At 43.7% G+C, this 23,285-nt stretch overlaps 1 protein-coding gene across 2 annotated transcripts in view; it reads right to left on the reverse strand.

Moving 5' to 3' along the window:
- BACE2 (beta-site APP-cleaving enzyme 2) overlaps window positions 1-22,698 on the reverse strand; it is a 166,526-nt gene extending 143,828 nt beyond the window's left edge. Inside the window, exon 1 of one of the 2 annotated variants that reach the window (XM_006886708.1) lies at window positions 22,307-22,698. In XM_006886708.1, coding sequence (XP_006886770.1) covers window positions 22,307-22,609 — 303 coding nt within the window. In that variant the 5' untranslated portion in view covers window positions 22,610-22,698. The remainder of the gene's footprint in view (window positions 1-22,306) is intronic. The other variant, XM_006886709.1, reaches the window with a different exon arrangement.
- Window positions 22,699-23,285: the final 587 nt, after the last annotated feature.

Below are 23,285 nucleotides of genomic sequence, written 5' to 3' on the forward strand. Positions count from 1 at the left end.
GCCTCCAAGTAAGCACCAGCTCAGACACAAAGGGCAATACAAACATTGCCCTAGAGCACTGAGCGAACCCACCTTCTGTAAACATAATCCCCACCTGACCAGCTGAGTTCTCTTTGTATTCTTTTCCTGAGTGGTAGGAGGAGGAAGCAGTTGGCATGTGAGAGGTCCCCTGACCTCTGTAGGGTTAAAGTTAAAATGTAAAGATAGTTAGTAATCAAAGGACAAGAAAGAAAAGCATATGTGTTTTGTTTTCACAAATAGAAATGTATTATCTCATAGTTATGAAAGCTGGAAGTCCAAATTGAGGTTGCTCATTTTAGAGGAAGAGTTTTCTCTCTGTTCTGGAGGAAAATCTTTGTTTTAAAAGTACATACTTTTAACATTTATGTAATTATGAATCAATGTTACATACAATCAAGTATAAGAAATTCTTATGAACATTAAAGCTTTGGGAGCTATCTTGTGGTACATTTAGGTATAGATTTCACTTAAGTATGGCTGGATCAGGAACTTCCTCCTTGTTCCATTACCTTTGTTGTTTTTCAATTCAACAAGTCAAGACAGCCAAAGGTCAAGACATTCCAAAGGTGTTAAAAGTTCTTCTATTCAGAACATTCCATTTTCAAACAGAGGCTCTGAGGTTGTTTTTGACCTCCAGCATAATCTCTCTCTGCCCCCAGCACAGTACTTTCCATCATATCCTCACCCTGAAGAAAATGTTCAAAGTACAAGCCTACAGTAAGCGCCTCACTCTAGACAGGCTCACAGCTACATTCATGAGCTGGATTCTACATGGGAGGAAAGTTTTAAGACCCTGTTTTGTGAATCCTAGGATAAAATGAAGTTCTCAGATATATTCAATGGCAGAGAGTTATTTGTTCTTTCACTCTTCAAATACTTACTGAACATGTTAGCTGGGTCCAGCACAGTTCCAGGCACAAAGGCCATTTATAGCGGCTGTTGCAGAGTCTGCCCAGCCCTGCCATCCTGTGCATTGGGCACTAGAGCTCCCAAAGGCAAGTCCAAGGCTCTGTTATGGTTAGCTAAAGGATCATAATAAAAAGTAGACAAAGGCTGCAAGCAGCCCCCAGCAGAAATCACCATCCAAATAAGACACACACAACCCCTCCTCTCAGGAACTGCTTCTAGGGGAACACAATCCTATAGAGGGCATTAATGGAAAAAAGGCAATAGTCTAAGAGGTCCCCTCACCCCATCTTCCTCAGGGGGTCTGAGTTTCATTTACCCTTTTAATTTAGAAGCTTCTTGATCATTCACACACACACACACACACACATGTACTCTCATCCCTTACACATCCATTGCCTGTAAGTGGTATATTGTTTTTGCGCCACTTCTAAGACCTTTGTTCTAATAAAATATCACCCCAAAGCACAATTTTAAAACAGAGGAGCTGTCTCTCAGCCCTGCGCCACCTCACTTGTATTCATGTCATGCACTCTCCTAGGACAGCCTTTTCTTCTCTGCTTTATCCTGGAAAACACTCCTCTGAACTTTCTCCAAGCTGGCTCTTTCTAGGCATCTACACATCAACTCAAAATGCAGCCCTCAGAGAGGCCTTCTGGAACCACCCTTGCTAACGCAGTCTCCTTTCTCCAAAGGTGCCATCAGGTAGGACTGTCTCAGAGAACTTAGCTAAAACTCTGCTTGCTTTCTTTACAATCTATCTTTCCAAAGAAAACGCAGGTTCCAAAAAACCTTTGCTTAGTTGACTGTTGCATTACCAGGCTCAGAACCAACTCTGGCATACTAAACTCATAAAACATGCTGAATAAGGAATGTTCATCCTTTAAACTCAGTTCAAAATTATGTCTCCTCTTTCAGCCTTCTCCCTCATTACAGTTGTTGTTATATACCGTTGAGTCACTTGTAACTCAAGATGTAAAACAGCTATGTAAAACAGCTCTGAATTCAGTTCTATCCTGAGCCAACCTCATTATCTCTGACATACCTAATCCCATTTCCCGAGTCACTGAGTCAATCCATCTCATCCAGGGTCTTCCTTTCCTGCACTGTCCTCTTCACTCTTCCAAGCATGATGTCCCTCTTCAGGGACTGGTCCCTCCTTGCAACATGCCCAAACTATGTCAGACAGAGCTTCAAAATCCTTGCCTCCAAGGAGCAGCCTGGTTTCACCCTCTCCAGGATGAACCTCCTAGCAGTCCATGGTATATTCAACTTTTCTCCAGCAGCACAACTCAAAAGTATCAATTATTATTCTCTGATGCATAGGAAGTAATTGTGAAGACCACAGCCTGGATCAGGCACACTTTAGTCTCTAGACTGACACTGTTACTCTTCAGTACTCTGGAGAAGTCCCTGACTGTAGATTTTCCCAGTGCAATTTGTCTTTTGATTTCCTGGTTGCTAGTACCAAGAGTGTTGATTGTAGAGCCAAGCAAGCTCAAGCTGTTAACAATCTCAATCTCTTCACTGCCTGGTGAAAATTTCTGGGTTTTTTTATGCTGAACTTCAATCAATATTGAACGCTGAAAGCTGTAGTCCTTGACCTTCTGTAGCAAATGTCTCGGGTCCTCCTCAGTAAGAAGTGATTTTTTTTACCTCCTCTGTGGCAAGACTTCACAATGGCACAGGAAAGGACAAAGCTGACATTTGTCATTCATAGGGTCACTACGAGTCGTATTCAAGTTGACAGCATCTAACAACAATTAAAACATGGCAAGACTTAAGGAGTTCTGGTGGTCTAGTAGGTAAGACGTCATGCTGCCATCCCCAACAGAGATGGTTTGAATCCACTGTTCTGTAGGAGAAAGATGGGCAATCTCCTGCACTTTACAGCCTCTGAAAATCTGCTGGAAGGTCAGCCATGAGGCAATTCCAACTTGACAACAAAGAGTTGCTGTTCTGTTTGTTTGCTTTGTTAGGCCTCGTGCATTTGGCCAGGAGACCCACAAAACATTAGATATGAAAACTTTACGTGAACACATCTCTTGTCAGCACTGAATTGTGTGCCACAGTGCTTCCTTTTTTCCTTTTAAATTTTTTATTTTGATTTGGGTGAGAGTTTACAGAGCAAATTGGCTTTCCATTCAACAGTTCATACATGATTTTGGTTCTCTGCTTTGATTGCCATCCCCCCCACAAAGCTTTCAATGGCTGGTTTTACAGAGGTAGACTGCAAGACCTTTCTTCTGAGGTGCTTTTGGGTAGATTTAGGCCCACTTCTGTTGTTCAGAAGCTGAGTACAGTAACACTTGCACCACCCAAGGCCTCCCTAGAAACAAGAGGGGGCATAAACACCACGGGAAAGGAGTGTCAATGTCGCCGTGTCCACTGTGCCCGTGGTATGTGCCGCTGCAGACTCTGCTCAGTGCTCTGCGATGCTGCACCTGGGCCATTGGGTTGATGCAGGGTTTCTGACCCTCAGCACTACTGACTGACCTTTTGGGCTGGAAAATTCTTGGTTTGAAGGGCTGTCCTGAGCATTCTAGGATGTGTAACAGCATTTAAATACCCATTAAATTCTAGTAGCAGTACCAAGTTAAGACAATCAAAATGCTTCCTCTCAAAAACTCACTGGTGTTAAAGTCATAACTGACCCTCCAGCTGGCTTCTGAGACTATAAACTGCTCAAGAGGAAATTGTCAAGTTTTCTTCCATGGGACCCCAGGGTGGATTGGAGCCACCAGAGCTGTACAGTTTTGGGGTTAGCAATGCAACTCCCTATGAATTGGGCTGCCAGAACTCCCTAACAACAACAACCCTTGTGCGGTCCAGTGGAATGGTTATTTTTTACTCTGTGACAATGACCAATTTCACTCTTCTCCCTGAGACTGTCTATAAAGACAGTCATTTGCTCTTATTTAATACTCAGTGATGCTGCTCTACACCAGAGGTTAGGATTTCAACATCTATTTGGGGGAATACAACTCAATCTATAATATCTGCTGAAGAAATCCCTTGTTTCTAAACAGAGTGACATTTATAACAGATGTTCTTCTAGAAGCCTGTGCTCTAAAATAACACAGGCCTTTCCTCAGGGCCTTCTTATTCTTAATTTTCACTTGATTGTTTTTGTTTATTGGTGTTTTTTTTTTCTTCCTCTTTTATTTAAAGTTTACTGTTCAGTGAAAATGGACTTTGTCAAAGGGCTAGTCACAGGTAGGGTCCACATCAGCCAAAGCAGACTTCAAACTGGGACAGGACTTGACTGCTTCTGACATGAGTAGCAAGAGGTGCTAAACCTGCAATGGTCCTAGTTTTGCACCTACATGACAGTCAAGGCAAATGCCCCAATGTTCTCCTTCAGTAGCAAGTATTTTCCAAAGGCCACCTATGATAGCAGGCCCTGAGCAGAACAGGATGGGCAGAGGTTAACATCAGGAGAGTGAGCAAGTCTGGGAAGCCCATGAAGGCTGGGCTTCAGAAGGACCAACAAGTGGGTGCCGTCCTTCGTGTGGACAGGTAGACAGATCCCAATTTGTCATCCAAGGGATCCACCAGAAACTGGACTCTGGATTTTCACCCAGTGAGTTCTTTGGTCTTCACTGCCAGGTTGGTTCCGGTACAGCTCTGCAACTGTGTCATTGGCCATCTGTTTCTTTATGAGTCTAATGGTGTCCCCTGAGACTGTGTCCTTGGATATCTTCAGCTTATTCATTGCACTGGTATGAATCTTCCTTAAAGATTTTTTGGCCCTGTTGGTGTTCTGTTTGGCCAGTTTTACCAGCATTTCCCTGTGTTCGCTGGTAACTTTGGGAATGGGTACTCAAATTAGTGTCCCTTCCACTTCTGGGTTTATTCCACTTTCTCTTATAGCTGCAGCTATATACTCTGGGAAATTGGTCATGTTCACTAAAATAAGCTGTGGTGAATTCATGGAGATCTGGCCAATGTGGTTTAAAGCAAGCTTCCCAATGTCAATTTTTACAAAGTGATATGATTGAGGGATCCTGGAGAGGTCCTCATGTTAAGAGTCTTACTGAAATTATCTTTGATTTCCTGCATTACAGACTTCATTTCTTCATCCACTGCTTCCAAGTTGATTATATCCTCACCAAAGTAGCATTAATATTCACTCTGTTTTAGGATTGTCCTTTTGCTTTGGCTTTCTTGGTAACAAAATGGCAGACTGGTAAAGCTGGATAGGCTATGTACTGCTTTCAGTCACCTTGTTTTTCATTCAATGTCTTCATGGTAACTTCTAAAACAGGTTTATCAGGGCTGCAAATGAGCTGTAAAAGGCAGAATGGGCCAAGTGGAAGCACCTTAATCCCAAGGCTATGACTGAAGATGTTCTTTGACCATTCACAGCTACTGACCAGGTTACTAGTGTAATGTTGTTGTGGTAGCTGCGACAATTTTCACTTAAGTCTGATGAGTCCGTGTCTCAGTGTCACGGCCCACAGCTGGGAGAAATGGATTAGAAGGAGGCTCAGGTAGTTCGCCACGAGTTATGGGCCATGGGGTGATGGGTAGGTGCCTGCAGAAACTAAAGGTCATAAGGTTCAAATTTGGCTAAAAGATCATCAAGAATATGAATTTAGTAGTGATTGATATACAATACAATAGGACTGCATAACTGGTTCAAGGTATGTGCCATCCAGTTTACCATAGAGTTGCCCTAGACCATCTACAATATAGGTTTTTCTGGTAAACTATTAGTAAAATCCCGTCTGCAGTTACGTCTATTTCTGGAGGTGTATTTTTGGTTTTGTTTTGGTGTACCATCGAATCAGTTCCGACTGGGACAGGATTGCCTCCTCTTCTCCAGCGGAGCACCCAGTAGATTTGAACCATGTGCCTTCGGGATTGCAGCACAGCTTCTTGCCACTAGGCCACTAGAGCTCCCTCTGAAGGTGTACTGGATGTATCCTACCTACGACACTGTGGGTGCAAGCTATCACATCATGCATCTGTGATCTTGTGATAATAGATTTCAACATTCTTCATCTGCCAGAACTCAGGAGAAAGGAATGTTGTCCTTAAGCTTAAAAGAACTGCCATTGGAAAGGCAGCTTTAAAAATCCAACATGGAGTTTAGACTCATGTCCAGGCTTTAAAACAGAATTAAGTCTCTGCTTTCTGACTGCTCTATTTGAGCCAAGTGACTGATTTTAGCCTCTCAAACACCCTTAATATTTAAAAAAATATTAGTCAGTTTAGAAATAGTAGTTTTCTTCTGTTACATTAATGAAGTCAGGCTCGAGTTGGGTGGATCCTACACCTAATCCCTTCTGAGTGGAGTCTCATAAAGATGAGAACAGATGCAGAGACACAAACACAGGCGGGGACATCAAGTAACTGAAAACTTCACTTACTGCAGCCAGGTCAGAAGAAACTCACAGCTGATCCTTGAGCTGATTTCTGGGGCTACAAAACACATAGGAGGACATTGAGATTGCCTGTGTTTCTCCCTCAGAGTGGCTGGTAGATTCGAACTGCCAAAGCAGCACAGCCTTTGGATTAGTAGGACAACTCTCTGCAGACTATGCCATCAGAGCTTAAAGAATGTCAAGAAATGCCCAGGGAAATGGGCAAGGAAGGACCCTCCTCCTTGAGACCACAGAGAGACCAGCCTTCCTGATGCCTGAATTCAGTTCTAGATGCCCAAAGTTTGAGACAACACATTCCTGTTCTCTGAAGCCATCCACTTGTGGTATCTTTTGTTTCAGCAGCACCAGAAGATTATGACTGGGTGTGAGTCTCTCCCTTCCCCTTCCTCTCTGCCCTACCAATTTGCAGTTCTTGTTGTCAGAGTCAACTGGCTTTCAGACACCTGAGTGGCATGTCTCCGATGACAGAGCCTCATGCTCCAGCCAGAGCATGCAGACTGCAAGGGTGGGAGGGGGTGTTCTGCACACTGTGGAGGCCCGTCTACATTCTCCAGGAAGGATTATTGCAGAGGGATAAACCTGTCGCTGCAAGATCACATCTTCTTTTGCCTTTACCAAAAATAACCACTGTCCTGCTAACAAGAGAAAGGAGAAAAACAAATTTGTGCTGGAATAATGTGTAACAACTTCTAATTTCTACTACCTCTTAACAGAATAACTAGGCACCTGCACTGGGTTAGTTCTTAATGCTGCTGTAACAGAAATACAACAAGTAGGTGACTTTAACAGACAGACATTGATTCTCTCACAATTTAGGGCACCTGCTCTAGGAGAAGGCTTGTTCTCTGTGTCAGTCCTAAAGAAAGGTCCTTTGCTCTTTCCTACCTCTACTCCCCATCCCTCAGCAATCCTAAGCGGTGTGCCATCTCTTTGTTTTTTTCCCACCTGTATCATTACTTCTGTACTTTATCTGCTCTACTGATTTAAAAACTTGCTATGCTGATGAAACCTCATTTATATAACAAGAAACCCCTATTTCTGGTTATATTTATTGCTATAATGGGGTGTTTGGGAGGGCTTTTTCTCTATTTTTGGTTATATATAAACATACTTTTACACACACACACACACACACACACACACACACACACACACAGAGGCTAAAACTTACAACATACATTTAGGAGTCATGTTGTCAGGAAGGCCCAGTCCTTCATGCTGGGAAAGATAGAAAGTCAGCAAAGGAGAAGATTCTCAAGGAGATGGATTGACACTCTGACTGCAACCATGACCTTGAGCACGTGGAGTTCTGCAAACCGCGCATGATAGGACAAGATTCAGACCAGTTGTTCATAGGGTCCTTGTGAGTGGGAGTTGACTAGACAGCACCCTCAGAACATTCAATCCATGGCAGGCACCCATCTACCGACAGTTACAAATTTGGCAACAAGTAACCACAGAATCTGACTGTGAACTCTCAGAAGCTCTTTACATCAATGACACAGACACATTTTCTGTTAAATCTAGTATCTAAAAGAGTAGGGCTTGTATCATATTTATCTTTTTCTTTCTCATTTTGGTTTCCTGGTAATTCATTTTCATTGATCCACCAAAGTATTGCTCTAGGACGGTTTGAGGATTTTGAAAGGAAACCAGATCCCTCCAAAAAGAGGCTACGAGCACATTACTTGGAGAAAAACCCATTCCTGGTTCAGATCTGCCAAACGCAAGGAAGCTGTTGGAATATAAACTTAAGATAGGGATTTTCTAAATAGACAAGTAGGAAAGAACCCCTTAACAAAGCAAGAATACTGAGGAAGACGAAATTGAGTGCCCAGTTGGCACAGCATATGCCCGAGGAGAGGGCAGCCTGGCCTTCGGCATTGCCTCACGAGGCTGAAGCTGGCTGGCCACTTAAATAGATATTCAGGACATAAGAAAACCATTTCAGGGGAGCTCTGGTGGCCTAGTGGCAAGGAGCAGCAACTACAATCCCACAGGCACACGGTTCGAATCCACCAGATGCTCTGCCGGGAAAAGGAGGAACAATCTCCTCCTGTACCAGTCAGATCTGATTTGACAATACACTCACACAAAAATAAAAAATAAAAAGAAAACCATTTCAGCTTTAGGTGCAGAGAGTCTGATCTATTAAGTCTGAACAGGGGGCTCTTGAAAATCTGTATTTTTAATTTGTTTTCAAGAAGACTCATATAATGTTAGATACACATACAAGCACAAAAAACCGGTTTCCATCCAGTCAGCTGCGACCCAAGGTGACTGTACATGTGTCAGCACAGAACTGTGCTCCACTGAGTTGTCGGTGGCTGAGGCTTCAGGAAGAGGTTTCCAGGCCTTTCTTTCAAGGCACTTCTGGGTGCACTCAACATCAAATGGCATGCCTGCACTACTTCATGAATCCTTTTACTGCTCCTGTTAGGTACCCACGGAGTTGATCCCAACTCATAAATCAGGGAAGATGACTAAGTGTAAGCATCGTTTCCACCATTAGTGCTCCGAGAGTGAGTCCTCAGACCATCTGCTCAAATCCCCCAGTTTGCAGACGTAGCAACTGAGACTCAGAGACGTTAAATGACTTATATACTTCAGCATCAAATATTTGACACGTAGCAGATCTGGAATCAACACCCAAGGTGTATAATTCCCAAACAGCATGTGCAAGCCACAAAGCTCTCCGTTTTTTGGTGCTCAGGGTTTTTTCAAGTACAGGAATGATTACAAGTTTCCCCAGGAGGCCACGTGAGGTAGTGGAAAGAAGACTGGGGACCCACCTATAGGTTTCTGGAATCCACAGAGACCTTCATCAACAATCACTTCACACCCTCAGTGTGTAAAACAGTCAGAACAGATTATCCCAGGGGCCAAAAGAACAAACAGGTGTGTCCTAGAAAAGGTGCAACCATAGTTAGTGCTCCTTGGAGGCAAGGATGCCAAGCTTCGTCTCCCACACTTTGGACGTGCTGCTAGGAGAGTCCTTTCCTTGGTAAGTGATGCCATGCTTAGCGTGGAAAGGTGGCAAGGGTTAGGAAGAAAGAGGAAGACAGACAATGAGATGGATTAACAAAGTGGCTGTGGTGACGGGCTCATGTGTACTAGAGATGATGATGAGGCTGGCATACGATTCAGGTCTGTTGTTTCATAGAGTCACTACGACAGCACCCACAACAATAGCACTATCCAGGGAGTCTTCTAATTCAATACTTTTCCCCTCAGCTCCACTTTGGGGGGGGGTGCTGCTTTGGGGTTTTATGTGGTTCTGCAAGGGAAGTTCCATACAGCTGAGACCCTGAAACAGTCCTCCACCCACCAATTATAAAATTATTTATCCCCATACATACAATGAACTGATATTCAGCCAAAAGGAGCTCTGGTGCTCTGGTGTAAAGGAGTCACGCTGCCAACCTAAAAGTACCCAGTTTGAATCCACCAGCTGCCCCAGAGGAAAAAAGATGGGCAGTCACCTTCTGTGTGATTCACTGCCTCTAGAAACCCACTGGAGGGTCAGTTATGAGTCAGTTCTGACTTGATGGTATATAAGAACAGAGCTATAAAGAGAAATAAAACCCTGATGCATGCCACAACATGGAACCATCATGATGTGCTACAACAAGCAATCTATGATGTCACTTGGATGAAATACAGCAGTACAGTCATCATTTAGATGAAATACGGTAGTACAGTCTGTAGGGAGCTGCACTGACAGCCAAAGGGGGAGCATCTCTGATGGTTCAAATCTACCAGCTACTATGGAGGAAAGAGAAGGGCAGCCTCTGTCTGTGTGAGTTACAACCTCAGAATGCACTACAGTGAGTTATGAGTCAGTTCAGACTCAGTGGCAATGAGCTAAACGTTTTATATGAAATTAGCAAACTACAGATACCAAAGTTCAACGGTGATTAGTGGGAGTGGAAAAGAGGTGGGAAGGGGAAGTTTCTATTAAGAAAGCAGTGAGCTTCCATTAATGGCGGTAAAAGTGAATTTAAAAATGAGAGGAGTGAGAATGGCTTTATCACATGAAGAATATAATCGGTGTCTGAATTGGACGTGTTTTAATTGTGGCGGGAGCGTGTGTTTTTGTATATTTCACTACATGCACACAGAATATCTGTGGGCAGCTATTGTGGAGGGGCCTGTGATCTGCAGTCAGAACTGGGAGACTCTTCTCCGAAGGGGAAGTGTAAATTCTCCTTCCCTGCCATTCTCAGTCTAGTGTGAAATGGAAAGGCTGGCGAGCTTCCTACCTCCCTTTATTGCAGCCTGGAATGAAGGCGCTGGCCCAGGGCATCACCATTTTCCTTCTCAGACAGTCCTCTTCGTCTTCCTAAAAAGGCACAGTGCAGATTGTGTATTTCCAGGTACAGGTATATGATGTGTCGTATAATAGAAATCTGAAAACACCCAACTCAGGGACCTGTACTGGGGAGCAAGCACTAACTCAGAACCAAACCCGCCAGCTGTGTTTCCTTAATGTGGTTATGTCAGCTCTACAAGAGTGGTTTTCCTTCTTTGAGTATTCTAGGAAATTTATTTTTTAACAAAACCTTTTTTTTATCACTATTAGTATTGAGTAGCAACTGGCAAAAAAAAAAAAAAACTCAAAAAGGGAAGGAGATATCTACATGGGTTTGATTACAGAAACTAATAAAGTATTCTCTAAATAAAAAAAAAAAAGGGAAGGAGAGAGAGAAGTCAAATTGCACTTATAGATCCAACCAGGCACCGATTGCCATGCTGCTTGGAAAACCCAGCCCAGTATATATCTACTGGGCCCACACACTCCAATTCTTCCTCTTAGTGTGTCTCCACAGTTAGAGGCGTCACAGAACTGGGGCGTGGGGAGGAAGGGGCGGTGGTGCGCACCTGCCACACAGGTGTGCTCTGTTCCCAGGGAGTATCTGTTGTCACTAATACACAATGACTCCCAGTGTCTCCACCCAGGCCATCTCATTCCTTTCTCTACAAGGGAGACAAAAGGAAACAGAAGCATCCCAGTTGGGCAAGCAGAGCAGAGGGACCTGGAGAAAGCATCTGTGACAGACAGCAAAGGGGCCAAATCCAAGGAGAAAGTGCACTGTTAGTGGGAAGTGTAAACATTTCAGCTGGATGAAGGACTGTCTCGCTTACTATCTTATTTACTGTGCCCCTTGTGTCTGCTATGTTCTGCATGGGGTGACTAGCAATCCACAGTCATCCCTCCAGAGCCGACTGGGACCCTGAATCCAAGGGCCAAAGCCTTGTCCTGCTACGTCAGTGTCTGAGATGAGATAGAAACCCCAAAGCACGCTGTCACACACCATGGGAAAGGGGACACTGCTGTCTCTACCATCTCTTCCCATCTCCAAGGACAGTCACATAACCCCACAATGAGATGAGGAGCCATAGCTGTCATTTGTAACAAAGCAACCACAAAATAACCACTTAGAGAAATATTATGTGCCCGACTTCAGCTATGCTCTCTCCAGTGCCTTACAAACATGTGAAAGCTGGGCAATCAACAAGGAAGGTCAAAGATGAATTCCTGCTTTAGAATTGTGGTGTTGGCAACAAATCTGAAAATACTACGCACTGCCAGAAGAATGAACAAACCAGTCTTGGAGGAAGTACAGTCAGAATATTCCTTAGAAAAGCAAGGAGGGCAGTTCTAATCCACCAGATGCTCTATTGGAGAAGGAGGGACAATCTCCTCCTGTACCAGTCAGATCTGATTTGACGGTACATGCAGACAAAATAATAAAATAAAATTAAAAATTAGAAAAAAAAAAGAAAAGCAAGGAGGTGAAACTCTGTCATGTCACTTTGGACACATCAGAAACCAATAGTTAGAGAAGGACATCATGGTTAGGAGCTGGTCAGCAAAGAGAAAGGAAACCTTCAATGAGATGGATTGGCTCAGTGGCTGAAGCAACAGGTTCAAACTAGCTCTACCTGTGATGTTGGTACAGGACAGACTCGGTTTCATTCTGTTATTCATAAGATCATTTGGATTCAGAGCTGACTTCATTACAAAGAATTCGTAATCATAGTAACACTTCCAAAATTACTTATAATACTAGTGATAACAGTAGTCTAAGTAATATGATCTCTCTGACTATCATAGTCATAATAGCTGACCTAATGATTCCTTTTTTGGTTTTGGTTAAAAAGGCCAGCAATCGTCTCAGCGGAAAATGATGAACAAAACACAAAATAGCTGGGTAGTGTAAATGATTAACATGCTCTGCTGCTAATATAGAAAGTAAAGGTTCAAGTTTATCCCAAGGTACCTCAGAAGAAAGGCCTGGAGACCTATTTTTTTAAAAAAATCACCCACTGAAAGCCCTAGGGAGCACCATTCCGCCCTGATGCACAGGGAGTCCTCAGGAGTCAAAGCTGACTCAACAACTGGGGTTGTTTGTTTGTGGAATTTTTTTTGTCTGTTGATTTCATAACCCAAGAGGAAGTTAACACAGTCTACCTGTAGCAAAGGAAATTGGATGGAATATAAGAAAAGTCTGGACATGTTAGGAAGAAGTATTTTTCAGGATAAAAGTATTTATTTCATATTAAAAATATTCAGATTCAGAGGTGGTGACTAGTGTCCTAGAAAGTCTTTAAAACGGGAAAAATCTAGACTTTCTATATCTGGGTAGTTACCAACCCAGGTATTTGCTGGTCATAGGTAATACAATACTGTTGTTCTGAGCTTGCACAAATTGGGTGTATTTTCCCTTATTTTATGCAAGAACTCTCCAATTAGTGCAATGTTGAAAGAAGCATTTAACATTTCTAAGTGATTACTCATTCACTAGAGGGGAAACCACACAGAAATTTAGGAAAAAAAAAAATCCAAACCTCTCGCCTTGGCTCTTCCATCAGATCTCCTTGGTGCATCGTCCTGGCACAGGCTCCATATTAACTCCACTCCAAAACTACCATTTGCTTAAAGCTTTTAATGAAATTATACTTTAATCTTCAAATGAAAAATAATGGCAATTAAAAAGTGCAACAACTCACCTACCACCATCAGGGCAATTCTGTTCCATGGAAACTCTGAAGGACAGAGTATACTATAACTCTAAAAGTTTTCCAAAGCCGTAAATCTTTATAGAAAAAGATTCCTCCACCAGTGGTAAGCAGGCAAATTCCTGAGCCACAGAGCTTCTTCCAGAGATAAAAAGCCACCAGAGTTTCTTCCAAGGTAAAAGTTTATAAAGATCATCTTGGGCACACACAGAACTTCATCACTTGTCCACAGTCACTTTTACATAATTAGAGCCCAGAGTTCCATTAGAACACATCCTATTACCCAAAGTCATTCACAGGCTAACAAACAAGCCTCTTTAGAATAAGTTAATGTGATTATAACCAATACATTGTTGTTGTTGTTGTTGTTGTTGTGTACCATTGAGAAAGAACCAACTCACAGCTGACCCTCCAGCAGGTTTTCAGAAGCCATTAACTACACAGGAGAAGACTGCCCATCCTCCTCCTGCAGAGCAGCTGCCGGCTAAGGACTGCATGCATTCAGGATTGCAGTGCAGTTTCCTTTTTTTTTTAAATTTTTTTTTAAATATCATCATTAATTTTAATGGAAATTTACAGATATTTTTCATTTGCATTCATTCATTGTTGCACTTTTCTCCCTGCCCACCCCTCTCCTTCAATTCTTTTCTTTGAAAGGAAAAATTCTTTCATTGTTATACTATCTCTCACCCCACGTCCACTCCACTATGCAGCCTTTGTTCTGGACTCATGTCTATAAACTTTATTATAGAAAAGCTTGAAAGAACTATAGAAGCACTAATCTACAACATCAACAGCCTTCCAAGCATCCTGAAAAATCTATAACCAGAAGATAAAATAGATGAATGGGACCTTCTAAGAATCAAATCCCTATGCACACCCAAAAACTTCTCCAACAGAGTAAAAAAGGGAAGACATAGACTGGGAAGAAGTATTTGGTAATGACATGTCAGACAAGGGACTTATAACTAGAATTTATAAAATACTCAAACACCACAATAAGATAAAGGTAAACAACCCAAATGAAAAAATGGGCACAGGATATGAACAGACACTTCATCAAATAATACATTCAGATGGCCAACAAACACAATAAGAAATGTTCAAAATCCCTAGCTCTAAGAGAGATGCAAATCAAAACAACTATGTGATATCATCTCACTCCAGTAAGAATAGCAAAATTTAACAGAACAGCAAACAAGAAATGCTGGAGAGTTTGTGGAGAAACTGGAACCCTTATTCACTGTTGGTGGGAGTGTAAAATGGTCCAGCCACTATGGAAGGCTGTATGGCGCTTTCTCAAAAAGTTGCAGTGAAGTTTCTTACCACTAGGTCACCAGAGCTCTTCATAACTAACATAAATGATATAAAAAAAATTAAAACTTGCTGTAATTATAATCATTCTAGATAGGTGGCTAGATGCTCTCAGGTTGTCTCTACCCTTCTGGCAAAACTAGGTACAAAAGGACAAATGCTGCCCCTTCCTGCATCATATCATTCTATGATCATGGTCATGTTCATGGACAGCATGTTCAAGTCCATCATGGCAGCTATCTCGTCAATACATCTTGCTGAGTGTTTCTATCATCATTGGAGGTACTCTGCTTCAAACATGACCAGCAGCTGATCCCCCCAGAGCAAGTAAATTGGATGATATTCTGTTGTAATCTGTAATCATTTTTTTGGCTAATTTTCAGAAGCAAATCACCAGCGTTTTCCTCCTAGCCTGCCTTCGTCTAGAATCTCTGTTGAAAACCTGTCTACCACAGGGAGTGACCGTCCTAATATTTGAAATTTAAGTGGCATAGTTTCTAGCACTACAGCAACATGCAAGTCCTCAGAGAATCACAAACTGATAAGACAAGTACAGGGTAATCCCTCTCTAACACTATAAATAGAAAAGTGGCGTCGTGCAGACAGTAAAGAAATGCTCTCACTTTGGAAGTGGGAGGACAGACATGGACTGACATCCCAGGTCTGCCACTCACTCATGTGCCCTAGCACAAATTATGTGGCCTCTCTAAATCTCTGTCTCAGTCTGAAAACTGAGTCAAATAATCACACATCCTTCCAAATAAAACTGTGATGTTTAAATGTAAACTATGATGCAAAGTGCTCAATATCCAACCAGTAAACAATAAAGGCGAATGGTAGAATTTTCATCTGTCAGGTCCAATTCCAATGCATTTCATGCGCAGTCACCATCTGTCAATGGGGTGATGGTGAACAGGTTTCAGCAGAGCTTCTGGACTAGTGGAAAAATAGTAAGAAATGCTACAATCAATACACATGGAAGCAGCAGTCAAGAAATCAAAATATATGTTGCACTGGGCAAATCTGCTGTTTAGGACCTCTTTAAAGTGCTAAAAAGCAAGGTTGTCAGTTTAAAGACTAAGGTACATCTGACCCAAGCCATGACATTTTCAATTATGTCATATAATGCAAAAATCAGGCAATAAAGTAAGGAAGACTGGAGAAATGATGCCTTTGAGTTGGACAAAAGGATTAAATATCCCACGGACTGCCAAAAGAACAAACAAATCTATCTTGGAGGAAGTACAGCCAGGATGCTCCTTAGAAGAAGGGATGATAAGACTTTGTCTCGTATATTTTAGGCCTGTTATCCAATAAAGCAGTCTATGAAAACCCTTGGGGAAATGGCAAATCCTCAGGGGATAGAACACGACTAGATATAATATTTTGCTCTGCTGGGCACAGGACTGCTCTAAGTTGGAGCTTACTCAGTGTCAGCCAACAACAGTTATTATAGTTATTAACGACTTTCTCAGACCTCTGCCTGCTCTGTTGTTCTGACCTCAGTGTTTGGTTCCTTCTCTGTATTATGGTCTTCGATGTTGAATTCTTTCTCTAAAGAACGAGCTGGCTTTGACTTCCTCACCGTTTTACCCCAGGACTCTTGCCTTTTTTATTGTCCTGAATAGTGTCATCCCCATTTGTTTCATCAAATTACTTCTGCCTGTCTCTTGCTTCCTTCCCTCAAGTCTCACTATATGGTGTGATGGAAGCTTATTCTGAAAAATACAAACTTTTAAGACTGTACATGTTTTGGTATGTATTTTCAACCCACAGTCTTTCAGATAATTGCATACTAATAGGCTGAGGATCAAGCAAATGTGCTGTGATTAAAACATGAACCCCCAAAATAATTTGTCATCTTTTTTGTTATCTTCAAGTGTTTAAATGTGGAAATGGTTTCACTGCCCATTAGTGAAGATGACAGAACAATCTTTGAACAGAAACCCAAAAAGGCTTTTTGAAGTATTACAGGTAATATACCTGGAGACCTTCTAGTATATTCAGTTAGATTTATTGTATTAGCATAAAAAGGGATTTTTTTAAAAAAAATAATAATGGAAATTGCTGCAATTATAATCACTTTAGAACAGTATTATTATTAATAATAAGACAAAATTACATGGTTCAAACAGATGCTGGTTCTCCATTGTTAGAAAGAAGTCATATAATGGTCTCCATGAACAAAATTCAGCGTGCATCTCCATGCTTAGGGTGGTATTGCTCACTCACGGCGCCAGATTCTGCATCACACGGACCGCTGGGCAGATGCCTGTGACTCTTCGCAGAATCGCCAGGCAGGATAATGGGCCCCTACTCTTTGATTAAAGCATTCAGGGAACAAGCACATTTGCAACAGCTGGCTTTCCCACAGGAGAGCTGTGATCTGTGGCGCTTTGGTTCCTCTGCATCTCCTCTCTCAAATTTCTCTTCCATAAGAACCTGGATTACACTGTTCATGATGGAGTGTGTAAGCACTGCCCTGGTTGAAGGTGGAAAGCTGGGTGGACCAGAAGCAAAAGAGGTCCCTGAGTGGTGCAAGTGGTTTGTGCTCAAAAGTGGTTTAAGCTCGAAAGAAGTCCTCGTGATAAACACTTACAGTCTGAACTCAGCAGCCACTATAAGACATAAAGAAGGGTGGTCTTTTCCAGTACAGACAATGGATAACTATGAGTTGGACTCAACATGATAGAAGGTTCAGGTAATTAACCTCAAGGTGGTTTTGAGCCCCACCCAGAAGTACCACAGAATGATGATCTGCTTCTGTAGAGATTACAGACAAGAAAACCTTCCAAAGCACAACTCTGCTATGTCACCCAAAGGATCACCATCAAAATTCTCAAAATCAACTAGAGAGCATTCCCCTTCCCTCCCCATCCCACCTCCACAGAGGGTAAGGAGACTGTGCAGTTGTGATGACATATAAGTCTCTAACACCTAGGCATGTAAAGTAAAGGGATCTCTAGCTAAAAAGTATCTTGAGACCAAAACCTAAAGAAAAGAAGTCAAGAGGGTGAAAGGAAGAATGGTTTCCTGGACAGCAGTTGCTATCTTGGACCTTAACTGTTATCTTAGTTGTTAGCCATTGATAGATACTGGTGCGTTAGTTGATAGGTTAGTACCAGGGTTCAATTTCCAGGTTTGGAAATACTGCTAGGAGGTGATATTCCTTGGAAAGGGACATGTTGCGAAGGAGAGGAAGACCCTCAACCAGGTAAAGTGACATGGTGACTGCTGCAATGTGCTCTTGTGTGTCAGGAAGCATGAGGATGGCACAGAATAAAACAGGGTTCAGATCTTTTGTGCATAGGGTTGATGGCACCTAACAACAACAATTTCTATTGTTTTCTCTGTCATTGAAATGCCTTTGTCAAGTCATTCCACCTTTACAGGGCTTTTTCCCATATGACCACATGGGATGAGAAGCAGCCAGTGGCTGTGGAGTTCAGGGAGTGAGCATCTATACAGTACAGTCCTTGCCAAATGGGGAACCCTCACATGATCTATTGGGAGCAGTGTTACCTGCCTTGGAGTTAGTTCATCTCACTGTGACCAAACACTGCCTCACCTGTTTATAACCCCATCACCAAAAGGGGTTATAAATCAGATCTTTGTCATCCAACATGGTTTCACTGGCTCATTTTCTAAAGTAGATCATTAGACTTTTCTTCTTAATCTATCGTCTCTAAGCTCAGTGATTCCTGTACATCATTAAAACAACACATCAGAGGTGCACAGGCTAGGAACCAATCTCGAGCTCCCACATGGAAGGTAAGAATTCCACCAGGGAGCCACCAATGCCTCATATCTATTATCTATCTGTTAGAAATCTTGCAGGACAGGGTGGAGCTGCCCCCTAAAGCTGCAAAGGCTGTAATCTTCACAAGAGAAAATTATCAGGTCTCTTCTCCCATGGAACAAGTAGTGGTGTCAAACTCCAACCTAGTTAGCTTAACCATGCACCACCAGAGTGCCCATATATTGTTGCTAGGTGCCAATATGATAGATGGGGGAAAGACTGAAACTCAACGACTTCCTCTTACTTGGCTCTACAGTCAGTAACACTTGGTACCAGTAGTCAGGAGCTCAGAAGACATATTGTACTAGGAAAGTCTAGTCAGGGGCCTCTCTAAATTACTGAGGAGAAATTATGTCAGTTTGAGGGCTAAGGTGTACCTGATTCAGGCCATAGTCTTTTCAGTCACTTGCTTTGCATCTGAGGAGGACAACAACTAAGGATGACAGCAAAAGAATTGCTGCCTTTGAGATGTGGTGTTAGAGAAGAGTACTGAGCATCCCAAAAGAACACAGATAGGCCTTGGAGAGGGTGCAGCCAGAGTGTACCCTGGAGGCAAAAATAATGAAGCTTTATCTCACATCATGCTTGGGAAGGTGGAGGGACAATGAAAGAAATGAAGGACCTCAATCAGGTGGATTGACACAGTAACTGTAGAAAATGGACTTGACAGTGTAAGAGATTATGAAGATGGTTGGTACAGGATGTTGCTCTTGGGGTCGCTCACCTCGACAGCACAACAAATGGGCTCTGCCTTACAGCAACCCATGGTATATGGTTTGAAAGTCGCAGCTGCCTCCCAGGAGAACGATGGGTGATTTCCCATGCTACTTACTGCTTCTGAAAACCCACTCCAGGGCCAGCTATGAGTCAGTTCCAACAGTACACAACAAAAGCCTCAAAGCCTACTCTGATCCTGTGCTATTCTAACATTCTCCATTGTGTTAAGCCCATTGTTCCAGTCACTGGCAATTCCTCTCATTGAAGGTCTTCTTCTCCTTCTTCTCCTTTGCTGACCCTCTGCTTTAACATGTGTCCAGTGACCGGCCCCTCCAGATCACATGTCCAAAGTATGTGAGACAAAGTCTCATCATCCTTGCTTCTAAGGAGCAATCTGGTTGAGCTTCTTCCAAAACAGATTTGGTTGTTCTTGTAGTAGTCCACGGTGTATTCAATATTCTTTGCCAACATCACAATTCAAAAGCATCTATTACTTAGTTATTTCTTGAAACTTTCTTATTTACTGCCTGAATTGATAATTCCATTTTTCTCTCCTAAGCAATTTTATTTTAAGCTCCAGAGAATCTGCAGAGAATCCATGACCTTTGGCCATTAATAGAGCAAGAAGAACAGTCACTCCAGGTTCAGAAGTCACAAGGCTGCTGCCCTCTGCAGTCTGCTGAGAAAGTCCTGCCAGTAGTCAGAGATCCTTCAGGGGAGATAGCCAGGACACGCATGCTAATGCACTAGGAACCAATGCCTAGGAGTTTATATCAGGCATTTGGAGAGAATGGACACATGGATTTTGCTATAAAGCAGTTTATCACTAAATCAAGCCAGGAGAGAATACAGGATATTTCCCTCTCCATCAAATACAAAATGCAAAAATGAAACTCAGGTTGTAAAAAATGCTCTCCCTGGAAACAGACACTGTTTACCTGAGAAAAATAATCTTGGATGGACCATTTCTTGGCTAAGGTAAAGATTTTCATATAGGTGCTCACCACACTCCTGTTAATTAATCTCATGATTTTAATATAAAGGTCGACCCTATGTACAATGGCTGAAGCCTGCCCTGTTGTGAGCCAATCCGACTGATTCCATTCATACCAACCCCCACTGCCCAGTTACTGTATCAATCCATCTCATCCCAGGTCTTCCTCTTCTGTGCTGTCCTTCCACCTTGAACCACCAGAGAAGTGTGGCCTTTCGGTTAACAGAACAACTCCCTCCTGACTATGACACCCAAGAGAAGTATTTGTCTTCCTCCCTTGAGGCTCCCACTGCCCAACCCCACCCACCTCCCCATACCCTTTTTCTTCAGAGATCAAGGGACACAGGATTCCTTTTATCAAAGCATCTAAACCATCAAAATTGACTTTAGTAGAGAGAATTTACTTCCATTTGAAAATCCGTAAGTTTTCTTTTGTTTGGTCAAGGCACACATTTCTTAGATAGGCCCAGCCCAAAGAAGGTTCATACTTACAGTCTTGTAAAATGCTAATTACATAGTCCCCACTCATAGCATATGTTCTAATGTGGTGGCTGTTACCAAGAGCAGCCAACTTGACCAGCTTCTGGTAAGATTAAGCTTCCTCAGCTGACAGTCATCCCACTTACCCCCTCTGCCCTCCAGCCACCAGCCACCCTTGAAGATGCCCAAGCTCCATCACATGCATTCCCATGACTTAGATAAAAGGCAGCTAGAATCAAAGTTTTCAGCAGATTACACTTTTGATGTTATTTTTTTTCTTAAGGGAAAATTAAACAACTGTTAAGTTTTGGGGTACATTTTCATTTTTTTATCTTACGTTTTTGAGAATTAGCAACTGCATGCCTATCATATTCAGAAAGCTTTGGATAATTTAATTTAGAATTGCGTCAAATAGTGAGTATGGTTTATTTGTGGGGAGATCATAGCTGAATTATAATACAAATAGCAATATTAAAAATAAAGTATCTTCACATAGTATATGCAAATGATAAGAAAACTAAGTTCAAGCCACATGTACACTAGGTAGTTTGAATGGAAGAGGGGGACAGGAAAAACAACTCCTAGTAATATTTCTAATATACATATATAAACACACATTTATATGTATATAAGTATACATAAACATATACACATACACATATATACACATACACGTGTGTGTGTGTGTGTGTGTGTAAATATGATTACCATGCCTGGGGATATTCGTTTCCAACTACTAAGAGTGAAAAAGTGCCCATCCCATACATGAAAATTGAGCAAGATAAAGGGCTAGTTTAATTAACTTAGAATGTATATTCAGTAACTGCTTGTCATTGGTACTTTGTCCCATACAGCCTAGCTGAGCCTATAGCCTCAGCCCATATTTTTTTCTAGTAGGTTCACAGCCTTTGCTACTTTGTCCGTACATGTGTGTGGACGCAACACTCCTTGCAGAGGGGCTGGGCGGAAAGGAAGCTGACAAACTAACTTGAGGAAAGCAAACGGGTGCGGAGACAGCGCTGCTCCCCTTCGTGGCGACCGGAGAGTTTGCCACTTTTAAACAGTGTGGCTTTCAGCTGAGCTAAAGTAGAAGTCCCTTGCACAGGGTACTGTGCCTTTGGATGCTAGCCACAAGCCTCTTTAGCAATGAGACAGCATGGGGGGGGGGGGGCGGGAGGGAGGGGAGAATATCGACATCAGCACAAGGTGATTTCTCCCAGTAAAGATAACAGCATCTCGCTCAAGAGCTACTGGGTACCATCTCCTCTCTAGAAGGGAGTGTTGCTTGCCAGGAGGAAATCTCGTTAGGAGCAAGTTACCAGTCTCCTCCAGAGGTCTAGCGTTGCGGAAGAGGGTGGGGGAAGGGAGCTCACAAGTTCTTAAATACTTGCACGCGCCTCGGGCTACGCCCGGGCAGGAGCTGGCGCCACTCCGCGTTCCAGAGTGCAAGCGCTCAGGCTCCAAACGTCCCCACTGCCTCCTTGTATTCCTTCCTGCCTTCTCTAGAGCCCCCGGGTAGGATGCTTTTGGGGGCGTCACTAGGCGCGCACGCATCACCTGGAACCCCAAGAGCTCCGGCACAGCCCACGGTCAGGACATGGCAGAGGCACCGCGATACCCATGTGGAACTAGCCTCGCACAAGCGAGCGTCCAAAGACCTACCTTCTGCGGAGGGGTCCCAATTAGCATCTCCAGGTAGTAGCCACGGCCCGAGTCCCCCTGTAGGTTGTCCAAGAAGTTGGCCGCGCCCCCAGCAGGCTCGAGGGCAAGCGCCAGGCCGTCTGCACGGGGCTTGGCGGGCGGCACTGAGGCGGCCCTGGCCCCTGGGGTGGGCGAAGCCTCGCGGGGCACGGCCGTGGCCACCCGTAGGGGCAACGTGAAGGGTGGCGGGGCCAGTGCCGAAGCTGCCCGTAGGAGCCACTGGACCAGCAGCGGCAGCAGCAGCGCCCGGGCCAGCGCGCCCATGCCAGCGGCGGGGCCCGGGGGACACGCGCGTCCCGACCCGTCCCGTCCGGCGGCTGCAGCGGCGACTCCGCGACTTGCCCAGCGCTGCGGGGCTGCAGGCTGAGTGCGCACGGGGCCAGCTGGCGGCGGCTCAGGCAGCGGGGAAGCAGGCTAGGAGGAGGGGGAGGAGGAGGATCTAGAGAAGGAGGAGGATCCAGTCGAGAAGGAGGAGGATTTTAGGAGGAGGAGGATCTAGAAGAGGAGGAGGAAGCGCGGAGACCGCCCCAGCGCACGCCACCAAGTTGAGCAAGTTCTTTGCCGCTGCCCCCTCTGGCGGGCGCCAGCTGCCCCGCAGACGTCTGGCCCCTCTTCTGAGGCCAAGGTCAAGGCTGGGAGTGGGGCTCACTGGGGACGCGCGGAGCCAATGCTGCCCACTCTAGATGGCCTTGGACCGCACCTCTTGCCCGGGAAACTCGAGTTCCTAATTTCCTCGGAACGCGCCCCAGCGGCCAAGGCCAACGGATGTGACGAGGCTTCTCTGCTACCACGGGGGGAAAGTTTCAGGAACCCTTAAAGGGGCAGTAAGAGCCTGAAATTAGCCCGTGGCCCCGCGCATGAGAGGCCCTTGCCCAAGTTCTTGGACCTGCCTCGGCTAGGAGCTTCCAGGGTGACATAGGGGTCAAAGAAGAGAATCAGC

This window comes from Elephantulus edwardii, unplaced genomic scaffold (genome assembly GCF_000299155.1).
Source record: "Elephantulus edwardii isolate Elephantulus edwardi_28Jun2011 unplaced genomic scaffold, EleEdw1.0 scaffold00051, whole genome shotgun sequence".
In the NCBI taxonomy this organism is placed as follows: Eukaryota; Metazoa; Chordata; class Mammalia; order Macroscelidea; family Macroscelididae; genus Elephantulus; species Elephantulus edwardii.